This window comes from Podarcis melisellensis, assembly GCF_964234715.1.
Source record: "Podarcis melisellensis genome assembly, chromosome: 9".
NCBI classification, from domain to species: domain Eukaryota; kingdom Metazoa; phylum Chordata; class Lepidosauria; order Squamata; family Lacertidae; genus Podarcis; species Podarcis melisellensis.
In genome coordinates this window covers 36,462,815-36,475,221 of record NC_138541.1, presented here as the reverse complement: position 1 = coordinate 36,475,221, position 12,407 = coordinate 36,462,815, and the positions used below count along the sequence as shown (strand labels likewise).

The 12,407-nt window shown below is 39.5% G+C and overlaps 1 protein-coding gene across 4 annotated transcripts in view; it reads left to right on the top strand.

Annotated features, from left to right (window-relative positions):
• The window catches only part of ANAPC10 (anaphase promoting complex subunit 10), a 111,943-nt gene that overhangs the window by 13,718 nt on the left and 85,818 nt on the right, over positions 1-12,407 (top strand). For 2 of the 4 annotated variants that reach the window (XM_081926249.1, XM_081926250.1), the window contains exon 5: positions 9,897-10,194. The exons of the other annotated variants lie outside the window; for them this stretch is intronic. In XM_081926249.1, coding sequence (XP_081782375.1) covers positions 9,897-10,127 — 231 coding nt within the window. In that variant the 3' untranslated portion in view covers positions 10,128-10,194. Of the gene's footprint in view, positions 1-9,896; positions 10,195-12,407 lie in introns of those variants that run through there. 4 annotated transcript variants of the gene reach the window in all.

The following is a 12,407-nucleotide window of genomic DNA, read 5'->3' as shown; positions in this document are numbered from 1 at the left end:
TTCTAAGTGAAGAAATTCCATAAGAAATTGGAATATCCTCTAAGAACTTTGGAATGCTATGATTCAGTCATTGGAGAGGGTTGGAAAATCATGTACTGAATGTGAGCATGCTAAATATTTCAATGAGTTTTGCTGTTTTGATAGGCATGTGTGTGTTTAAAAAAATCTAAAAAACTTGGTTTTTTTCACTTAGAAAAATGGATTTCCAAGCAGTTGTTAAATTAGCTAGTATACATCTCCATGTCTCCGTTTGTCTATTTTCCTTGCTTTTGTTGTAAACTTCTATTTTTCTGATGAAAAGGCAAGAATGTTTGGCTTGCCACCACACTGTGTTGTAATGAGGGTGGAGTATGTTTGTCATTCTGTAGTGATGTCTGATTATTGCAGTAGTGAGCCAATATACAGAACAGTACATCTGGATATTCAAGAGCATGTTCCTGTGAATCTATCAGCATTGTGTCCTGGTAGAAAGCAACTGCAGCAAATGGACTGCTCCTGTTTTTAAAACATAAAATGTCATTGTGTTCCATCTTTTAAATCTGTTACAGCAGTGATGAGAAGATTTTATTTAAACTATAAAAAAATGGGGGATGGGGAAAAGCATAATGCATTATTTCCTCTGAGAAAGAAGTACTCAAAAATACAGTCTCCAGTACATAATTTTGTCTCCTTAAATGATGTGAAATGTCACATGGAAAGAAACTGCTTTGGTTTGGAAAAGAACAGCAGGAGACAACTATTTTTAAATAAAATATAGCTGTAAAAATAAGTTCCGAGAACCTCAAAAGATGACATGCTTGGATTCATTATAAGCCACAGGGAGATGATTGTCTTCTTTTAAAAAGCAATGATCAAAATTGCACCTGATATCTAAAATGATAGTTTAGTTGACTGGAAAGCTAGCTTACAGATGGTGGCTTTTTTAAAAAAAAGTCCCTTAGATTTGTAATGAGGGGGAAATGATGGTATGTTTCACCTAAAGTAAGAGAGACAATATGTAATAAGGGATTTTGTGGTTTTACAGCTCAGTGCATGTGTTTGAAAGCTGTTCTCTCAGCATCGTGGGTGGCAGGTTATGCTACCATATAATGTATTGTAGTTGGCTCTCCACACTTGTCAGGGTTAGCGTTCAACCATTCGGAAAATTTTCCCATTGTTCTAGCATGTGAACCAAGACTAGCGTTGAATTCCCAATAACTTGACGGGGAAGGGGGGTGGTGGAAGTAGTTTAATTAGAAAGCTTGAAATGTGATTACTTTTCTTACTGTCTTCATGTATTTTATATAATTCAAATCCTCAATCTGTGAACACAATCTGTTTACAGTTACACTTGCTCAGCTTTGCAACAGCACAGAACAACCTCATCTGCAACCTTACAGAAATTTTGTATACTCTATTCTGCCTTTCTTCAGTGCTGGCTCTCCGTTTCCATCTTAAACATGTTTGCTTTAGATGGACCATAGCTTTTGGCAGCTTTTGCATTTTTAGCAAATAATACTGTTTCTAGCAAGAGTCGCAAGCAAAAGAAAACCAACAAAAAAACTTTGTGTGAGGTCCTTGCAAACTGAACCTTGGGAAAGTTATGTTTCTGTATTTTCTCCTTTGTGCTTCTTCCCTATTCGTGTCATGGTTATAAATTATATAGTTTGAAATAAAGAATTAAGAACGTTCTATTTTGTGACTCTCTCTTAAAAAAAATAGATGGGGCGCAGCTTTCTCTCTTTTATGTGCCTGGCTTTATTTTCTCTTTACCTGTTTTCAAGGCTGGCACACAGTGAAATAAGCAGTTATGGCATTGAAACTCCATTGTGCCAGGGCTTAATCCAATAAAAACAGAAATACCGCCTGCTGAGTTGTATGCAGTGTGCTTGTGTGAACATCAATGTCTGCTGTTCACACACATTTTCCCCCCATCAAAGTTCTCTTTGGAATATTGGAGAGTGTACTGAGAGGTTTTTTTTGGCCCTTGTGTTTTAAAGGTTGTAGCGAATATTGTTCAGTTTGCTTTGGTAGGCTCACTAGATGTATTTCGCAGATGATCATTACTACATCAAAAAAGAAAAGAAACCAACGGTGGTGAGGGAGCTGGATAAAGTAAATAAGTGTTGCGTCAAACACACACACACACACACACACAACACCAGATGCTCTTCTATCCTGTATTTGTTTTTTCTGCCTTGAAAGAAAAAAATATTGAAGGAGTGTTTGCATGTATATGTGTGTGGTAACAGGGGAAATGATAGCTTTAAATATTGACATATAACCATTGAAGATCTTAAACTTGGATTTCATTTTAGATGAAGTATACCTTGGCTGGATGATACCTTAACAACAAAAATGATTGCGCAGATACTTCTAGTGTTAGAATGTTTAGATCAGCTGTGTTCCATATTTGGTCAGATGCAGTGTGCACATCGTTTCCAAGATAAAAAGCTCCCATTGATGCTTGCTTTTTTCTGTTTTGCTTTTTAATTAATTCCCACCCCCAACACACAGAGTTTTCAGCATCTTCATCATAATTTTGATAGCTGATTTGCCGAGTTCAAGCGATGCATTGGCAGTTTGTAACTTACCTCTCAGGTAAACCATAAATGAAAGGGGGGGATGTAGATAGTCACAAATGCAAAAACTGCAAGCACTGGAAAAGGTTTTTTTTGGGGGGGAGGGGGTACTGCTTGGAATATATAATCTATTTTCAGTTTTTGAAATATGGCTTGCTTGCCTTTGTTCATACGTGATGGCCAGTTGTGCATCACTGCAGAAACATTTATCTGTCATTATTGAAATGATGCAACCCTCGAAGTCAGCAAGAACTAGTGAGGGTGATTGTTGCATGAAGCTGTAGCATAGTTAATATGTTTGTTGCACCATCTTTAAAATGCAGTTGAAACAAACAAACTCATTTGAATGTATTGCTGTAATAAGAGTTCTGCTGCCACCCCCGCAAATGATTGCAAGCACAACTGGTACCACAAAACTTTATATATCACAGCATTACTCAAATACTGATATCAGCTCTTGAAACCTGTGTTTTTTATTCCCTGAAAAGTGACCCCCCCCCCACTGGCAGAGTTGACAGTCGAATTTGCCGCATGGTTTTTTATTGCAGTCCACTTCCTCATTCTCTACTAGTAAAGATGAATACAGTGGTACCTCGGGTTACATACGCTTCAGGTTACATATGTTTCAGGTTACAGACTCCGCTAACCCAGAAATGGTGCTTCAGGTTAAGTACTTTGCTTCAGGATGAGAACAGAAATTGTGCTCCCGCGGCGCTGCAGCAGCAGGAGGCCCCATTAGCTAAAGTGGTGCTTCAGGTTAAGAACAGTTTCAGGTTAAGTACGGACCTCCGGAACGAATTCAGTACTTAACCTGAGGTAGCACTGTACTTTTTCCTCTGTTCACTTGTCCAGGAAAAGATCTAGAATAGGAAAAACTATAATGGAGCATCCTGCCCCCCCAAAAAACTGTGGTCCAGGATCTGATGTGGAGGCGAGAATAACCCACTACCCCCAAGGGTTTGTCTGATTATATTTCCTCTTGAGGCACACAAGTGAACTGAGTGAAAGTCAAATTCTGGCAGCACCTCTGCTGAGCATTTAGTATGCAGCTTGCTTGATATGTTTTTCTTACCTTCGTTTGAATACCAAAGATGTCTGAGTGAGCAACGCACCTCAGTAGTGTATCCTGTTGTTGTTCTTCTAACTAACATTAACATGGAATTGGAAGCTTGTATGATGCAAACCCTACAAAGGCTGTAAGATACTGGTCCAGTGTGGCATTCTTGGTCTTCTTATATTCTGTAGCCCTTTAGCATATTTCTGTTCAGTTGTGCAGATGCAAAATTACTTTAATTCCATTGCTTAGCTTATTTTTTTTATATATAGATTACTCATTTTATTCATGCTCAGGAAATCTGTCTAGACATAACAAACAATTTTCAAAGTAAATTATGAACTCTCTTTTTGCACGTTCATAGTCTCTTTCCATTATATATGATAAAAACAGGACAAATTGAATTAGCAGAGAGTTGAAGTGAAGCAAAATTATTTTCCAACAGTCTTGTGTCTGTATGGGGATATGGTGCAAAAAACAAAACAAAACCCAAAACCACTGCTAGGAAATAACTAATTATTTTCCCCCTCAACATTTTGGCATGCACTTTTTTTATTAAAAAACTTCTCACTATGGCAAAACAAAACATTGTGAATTGTATCCAATGCAGCATTTGTGGAAGAGCACTTGCCCAAGGGCATTTCTCTGCTCCTTCCTTCTCATTGCAGCCTTTTGCATGCCACAAAAAGCCTGTCCTGAGGGTTGGGAGACGCTTGGGGAAGGCCTGGAATGTGAGGTGGGGGCCACACTGAGAGGGGGAATGGGGGGAAACCAAGTGGAGGCTGCTTGCAGTCTAAGCAGTGTTATCACAAAAGCATCCCAGTTCTGTAGATAGACGCATCTGTGTTAGTGTGCCAAGTGGCTTGCATTGATGTAACCACAGTGACATCAGTTGCAGTTTGTTAATGTGTAACCTGTGTAAAGCAAATAGAGAAAAACTGTCCCGGTTTGCTACTTGTCAATTTCAAAAAGTAGTAAAGAGAAGATGAGCAATACGTACTGTGAGCATGCTTCTGGGATTTACCTATAACCTCAACCCACGATGCTGGGAACCACTTTTGATTTTTTGAGCTGAGTGCAGAAGAGGAAATTTTGGACCCTGTGATCAAAATATCACACCTACCAGAGTTCCCTCTTTTGCCCAAGAAACAGTTCTCTGCCCCTTTTTATCTAGTCTATGCCTTTCTGCCCGCCCCCCGCTTTTATATCAAAAAGGAATGATGCTACTGCTGCAACCCACTTTAGTTAAGAGTGAGACCCAAAAACTGAAGCCTAATGTACTAGGTTAGGAAATCTGTAAGCTATCAAAAATGCTTGTTTAGATAATTCTTTTGTCCTTAGTGAAAGAGCTTGTCTGCAAACCTTGGCTAAAAGAGCACAAAACCAGTAGACTGGACGTGTTGTCATTCTTAAACCAATCCAATGTGGCAATCATGTACAGAGTTGTATCATTTGCAGTGTAAATAAGTTAAGTCACTGTATGAGGTATTGTCTAATGCTTAGCCAATTGCTTTTTGTGCTTTCACCTCCTGGGCATATGTTGATCCCATCCTAAGCCAGTGCATTCAGTACTATGTGGTCATTTTTCACACTCCAAAGAAGATGTGTATTGAGCTGCCTGATCGTGATGCTGAGATTTCAAGAAAACTATTTCATAACTGCTTTGTGAGGGCCCTGAAGTGCGCCCTGCAAGATGTACTATTTTAAATAGCCTATAGTTGAATTATACTGCATAAGTAGCTCCAGTTTAAGCTTGCTTATGTATGTCACAGAGACTGGGGACCTTAGCAAAGCACCTTCTCCATTTATACTCAGGCAAGTGTATTGTTCTTTTTAAACCAGAGCAGTCAGGGAATAAGCTTTTCAGCAGCAATCCTCACTTTAGGCTTGGGTGCTGGTTTAAGTTTGCTCTGAGTTATATCAGATGCGACCAATGCCACATAGCTCAGTCTGTGCGTCTGAGCAAGTCATCTACAAGACATCTGAAGTACCACAAACAGACAGCAGGTATGCTGTAGATGTCCAAATTCTGTTTCTTGTACATTGCCATGACAATTATCTTTAAGAATATTCTACAAACAGATAAATCTTTACCATTTTATGTGCAAAGTGTGTCATGAATTAGCATTGGTCTGTGTTGCTGTTTTTCTATAGTCAAGGAATGTTTATTGCAGTGCTAGTCCTAGTAAATGACAAACCCAAAGTAAGGGTTGTGCAAGTCATGATGCATTTGATTGAACTTTCTTTTATTTGTGGCCATGTATGAATGTCTGAAACTTGCAGTTCTTTTCCTACTGTGGATAACCTCCAAGTGACGTCTTTTTTGCTTTCTTATAAATCTAATGAGGTCAACTTTCAGTTAGAACTCTTCAGGGCTCTAAAATTTTAAGAGGGCCCAAGGACCTTTAAAATTCCCCCCTTTGCACATACAAAAGTTACTGATGACAGAAGACAAGTCAGTAGGAGATTCCAGACTTTTATAGTGTCCCACACAGTTTCTCAGTAGTCCAGTTGACTTTTCTGCATGCAAAGCTCTAGCAAGAAGTATCCTCTTTCTTTTTATTTAAAACATTTATCCCACCTTTCCTTTAAACCAAAGTCCCAAGCTCTGTTTCAGTGTGATCACTATGGCCATGTGCCATTATTTCCTTACCCTGCTTCAGTTCCAAGCCATTGATCCATTTTCAAAGTGATGCAAGTAGTGAATTAAGATTTGTTAGTGGAAACAGATCAAATGTTTCCCCATTTTGTCAGCGACAATGGATAAATGAAGCAGACAGAAACACGAAACAGGTAGCATTTGTCACAGTGACAGCATTTGACAGTGTGGTAGACCTGTCATAAATTTACAATACACTCTATGTAGAATTCATATGTGTGTGATGGAAGGAGAGGTACTACATGACTGTATTGTGTTCATTCAGTGCAGCAGCTTCCACTGCTGAAGAGACAAGCCTGTCCTTCAACCTAATGGCTTGTTGGACATTCACATCAGCTTACCTATTACAGTGGTACCTCGGGTTACATACGCTTCAGATTACAGACTCTGCTAACCCAGAAATATTACCTCGGGTTAAGAACTTTGCTTAAGGATGAGAACAGAAATCGTGCTCCGGCAGTGCGGCAGCAGCAGGAGGCCCCATTAGCTAAAGTGGCGCTTCAGGTTAAGAACAGTTTCAGGTTAAGAACTGGCCTCCGGAACGAATTAAGTACTTAACCCAAGGTACCACTGTACTTTGGTTCAAGTAACTTTTCATACTTCTGTTACCTAGTACCTATTATGTATTGAAACACACACAAATAAAATATTATGTTTGTGGGTGGCTAGGTGGGTTGTAGTTTTGTTGTGTTTACTGATCACTGTCAAATAAGATTTATTTTTTAAAATAAGAAAAAGACACATTCACCTATTGTTTCCTTCAATACGTCTCTGAAGGCCATCGTGCATGTCACTTTTGCTAAATGCGCATGGCAAAATACAAAATTGTGATCTTTTCTACACCTGTTGGTGTCCACAATTTTGTTTAATCCTGCAGGAAAGAGGTTGTGTGTGGTGCAGAGACTGTTCCTCTGAGCCTTCATTGGACTGTGTTCAAGGATTCCCTGCCATGGCATTTCGTCATTTCCACCATCTTGATGGTCTTTCCTTTTCTATATGTTTCCTTCTACAAAAATTGTTGTTGAAATATTTTTTTTCTTCATATTTGGCATTTATTTGGAACCGGACTGTCTTCCTGTAGGCTCTCCAGGAATGTCTGTTTTAGCTTCTTGAGTGAATAGAAAGCTCTTCTGACCTAATGGACTGAAGTAAGCCATGTCTTGACCATTTACAGGAGGTAACGGATGGTGGCCACACCGTCACCTCCCTAGGTGGTCGTTGCTTCACGAGGGCAAACGAGTCGGCCTCTCCACAGTGAGCTCTTTGACTGGAGTTCCTTCTGCATTTCTTGTAAAGCTTCTCTTGTGGTGTCCCTCCTTTTGACTCACTTGGAATTTCTGAAGTTTCTCTTGGATACGCTTCACTTTCTAGCTGGAACCGGTGCATCATTGCTATTAACTTGTTCTCTTCTGTCTTAAGCGAAGAGATGGCAGGCACCCAAAATCTGCTACTTCATGTGTTGACAGTTCCAGTTTTGGAATTGCACAGCAGCCTGCTGAAACCTATTTCTTGTAGTTATGTTGTGGTACATGGGAGCCATGGGGCAGAGACTGCAAAATTCAGGATAAGTTATTCTTTCTTTAAAGCTGTTACGAGGAGGCATGTGCACTTCAGGGAAGTGCAGCAAATTCACCAGGGGGGGCAGGCGGGGGGGGTATTTTTTGTTTGAGTGCCAAGATATGGTGCATCAATAAATTACTAGAAAACATTGCCTGCTGAGAGGGCTTTTCAGCCCAGCATTTAGAAGTGACAAACTTGAAGTGTGTGTGTGTGTGTGTGTGTGTGTGTGTGTGTGTGTGTGTGTGTGTGTTCATTCTGGTAAGAATTTATTTTTGCAAGTTTTATTTGTGAACCACCTAGAGAATTTTTTGTTCGTATCATTTGGTAAACTATATCATGATAAACACTTTAAAAAATGGATTAGCTGGATGTTTACTTTATTTTATTATTGTGATTATAGCCGTAGGCTGAGGGATGAATAGTCCAAAGTCACTCCGTGTCTGAGTAGGGATTTGAACCCAGCTCACATTTTTAAACAAAAGCACACAGAAATTATAAACAACCATGTTGCTCACTACTTTTTGGCATTTTGTTTGACCTAATAATGTTGTTAAAATACCGTAACATTTGGATTTTAAAGGGCCAGTTAATATGATTTTAAAAAAGAAATCCCATTTAAATGCTAAAAATCTAATTACTTTTTGAAAATCATTTATTTCTATCCTCGCTTATTAAATATCTGATCTCAATTTGTAAATCCAAAAATAAAGGAATAGCTGTTTCATATCTGAAACCAATAATCTAAGTTTTGATTTTGCCCTTTGTTCCTTACTCCACATCACATTCTGTCAGTGCTGTTCTAACACAGTTAAATTGTGTACATTGTCATATCCATGTTGCAACATGTCAGGAATGGATAGTTGGAATAAGATAACAGGAGTCTAAATTTTTCAGGTCGTGAAATTAAACTTGTTGTGAGATATTAATCTTCATGGTTTTATACATGGCAGTGAACTTGTCTGCACATAACAACTAAACCATGGTTTATCGCTAAGTGTATCAGTTGGACTGAGTCTGAGAAAAGCTCTGGCACTCCTTCCTCTCTTCTCATAATGGCCAGGAGAAGGATTCTGCAGTGTTTAGTTTTACTTTCTATGAATCCTTGCTTTCTCATCATGTATGAACCATAGATGGTGGTTTAAAACAACCTCAGGTTAGTTAAACAAGCCAGTTTTAATTACCCATGGTTTGAAGCTGGCTCATTTTGAAACTGACCGGAATTTGTTCATGGAAAGTAAAACTAAATGCAGCAGAAGCCCTCCTGGCTGAGAGAGAGGGAGAAGGTGCAAGTACACAAGCTCAGGGCTTTGCTTAGTTCCATTCCCACTCATGCACATAGCACTAAATTCTGATTTATATGCTAACTGCACCAGCGACATGAAATTTCACAAACCGTCAAAATAGAAAAACTTAAGATGTGCAGCATGGCGGGGGAGGGGGAGGGGACAACCTTTGCTAAGAAGATAGAAAAATGCTTCACAAAAGTCTAGCATACATATTTCCTTACATGCCAGTAACTTTGCAGTGTTGGTAGCTCCTGCCCCATGAACACTTTTACCTTTGGCAGAACTACAGTGGTACCTCCGGTTACGAACTTAATTCATTCCGGATGTCTGTTCTTAACCCGAAACTGTTCTTAACCTGAGGCGCGCTTTCGCTAATGGGGCCTCCCGCTGCCACTGAACAACTTCCACTCGCATCCTGGGGCAACGTTCACTACCAGGAGACCTACTTCCGGGTTAGCGGAGCTTGTTACCCGAAGCGTTTGTAAGGAGGGCGATACATAACCCGAAGTTCCACTGTATGTATCTTCCTTGTTAAGATGTAGAAGTGGCATTTTGCAGATGCCTAAAGAAAGCATTACAGCCCTTCCTTTTCCTTCTTAAGATCCGTGCTGGACTGTGTATGTAGCAAATGTGAGACGACTGTGGGATCATGTATGCTCAACTCTCATTTTCCACTTCAGTCCACTTCCTTTTGTACTGAATAATTGATTGCTTATGCTAAGTGATAATTTAATCTGATTCCATTTCTACCTTTTTATTCTTCTTTTCTTCTCCAGCAACTTGAATTAGTGGAACCCAGTGGTTGGATTCACGTAGCCTTAACAGATACCCATAAGAAACCTATCCGCACATTTATGATTCAGATTGCTGTTTTAGCCAATCACCAAAATGGAAGAGACACTCATATGCGGCAAATCAAGGTGTATACGCCAGTGGAAGAAAGTTCTATTGGTAAATTTCCTAGGTGTACAACAATTGATTTCATGATGTATCGTTCAATCAGGTAAACAAAGCTCCATTTTGTACTAAAGCATTGTATTTTTGTTTAATTTTCAAATAAAGACATAAAAACTTGTTGCACTGTCTAGTTCCTGGATGTGTGTGTGTGTGCGCACTGCAGACATCCTCATGGATGTAACTTCACTATTGTTTATTTTATTCCAAGAAATGTATTGCTTTTCCTTTCTAGAAACAGAAGGGGGGAAATCTCAGAAGCTTCTTCATTTGATCATTATCTGTTAGTGTATTTTATTGTATAATTTCATTATTACGTTGGTCTCCTCCACGAGTGTGTAAATGGCTCTTTAAAGTGTGATTATGTAATTTTGGTCAATGTACAGGGAAGCTGATGAATAAATTCATGAACTTTGCCTTACTGCCTCCTGTAGGACCAGCCTTTCTTAAGTGCTGGTTACCCATAGCATATACAGAGCTACTTCTAAGAATATTTTATAGAGATTTGAAGGAAGGCAATCTGAGGATATAATTTTATTTGATTTTGTAGAGGTAAAGGATAAGATTCTTATTTCTGAAACATAAGAGCCTTGCTGGATTAGACCAAAGGTCTGTCTGATACAGCCAGATGTTTCTAGGAATCCATGACCAGGGCATGAAGGCATCCCACACCATTGCCTCTCTAGTAACTGAGATTTGGTTGCATACTGCCTTTTAATCTGAAGGTTCTGCTTATCTATCACATCCAGAAATTCTAATTATTTAATTTGTCTAATCCCACTTTTAAGACATCAGTGACCATCACTACACCTTAGCATTTGCTTGCAGTAGTGCCTTCAAGGGAGGCCTTTGTAGTAGAAGTCAAGAGTCCCACACAGAAGAATCAGCAGGAGAGCCTCTAAATGAATCAGGACAGACATCACATTTTGAATTAATACACATCACCTGTGTGCGTGCGCTATACAACCAGAGTCTGAAATAACCTAACTGCACTACTTCCCCAGCCTAGTGTTTTGCGTTGTTTCCAGGTTGAGGGTTCATAAGAATGCCTTGTGTTAGGGGGACCCAAATCCTGGAGCCGGCACTTATACACATCTCACTAAGGCAGGGCTGGGGAACTTTGGGCCCTCCAGATGTTCTTGGATACTAACACCATTCTGCTCCTGCTAGTGTGACTAAAAAGGTGAAGAATTTTGGAAGTTTGGGTCCAACACCATCTGTAGGGCCAAAAGTTTCCCATCCCTTCAGTAATTATGACAAGGGTGTGTGTGTCGCTTAAATTTTGCTAGAGTAATTTGGATCTACATAAAATTTTAAATTACAAAACAGTGTTGTGTTCCTTGTACAGCTGTGTTACTGGAAGTTGTGAAGCAAGCTTCAGTCTCCTGAACATTTAAAACTATAGTTACTGCCATCTTTGCTTTCTGCCACAGGAGTCCAGCCCATAAAATAAAACATTTTCAGACAAATGTTGCATTGTTGGAAGAGCTCAAATGGCCATGAAACTCCACTTTACCACAAAGCAGGAGTCTTCATACAACAATTGTGCAACCCTGCCTAGATATTTTGTGCAGTTGATATTCAGCACAATTTTTCCTGGCTGAGGTTAACGACACCAAGTACAGCTCCAGAGGACTATGAAGTCCTAATTCTAGGAATAATCAGTGTGTGCTAAGTGAGTATAACTTATTTTTGGATACTACATTGACTTACTGTATTCTTTGACCTACGGTATATATTATTATCCCCAAATTTGTTAGAAAATAATTAACTTTGGTGCGCGTTTTGTATATGCTCTGTATATATTCCACCAATTGGGGGAAACTGGGGTAGGATTGTGTCTCTTTTTAGCACCATTTTATTATGTATCCTTTACATTGGCAGCAGCACCAATTTAAATATTTAGATGTCTGAATTTCCAGACACATACAGTTAATGCTACAGGAGAATCTGGATCTGATTCCCTCATTCAGTTCAGATTTAGGCAGGTGCCAAACCCAGATTCTATTGAGATGCATGTGCTTTGTCATTTGATTGAGGGTCTCCTTTGTCTTCTACTCAGTATTCCTTTCTAGTATGGAATACTAGAGAGCTGATCGTTTTATTTTGTTCTTCACTCTGGGGTCAAGACTTTTGGTTGAGGACAGACTTCCCTAAAGTATTGATGAGGATTCTTGCTTCCACATTTTGCCATGCTCCTCGTCTCCTTTCCATAGTTACTTAAGAACACAGGTGACCAACCATTTTCTGTTGAGGTCTATCCTCTGTTTTGGTCCACATGCTGGTGGTGGGGAGGGAGGTGATCGGTAGGGCTGCCTCCTCCTAACTCTTTC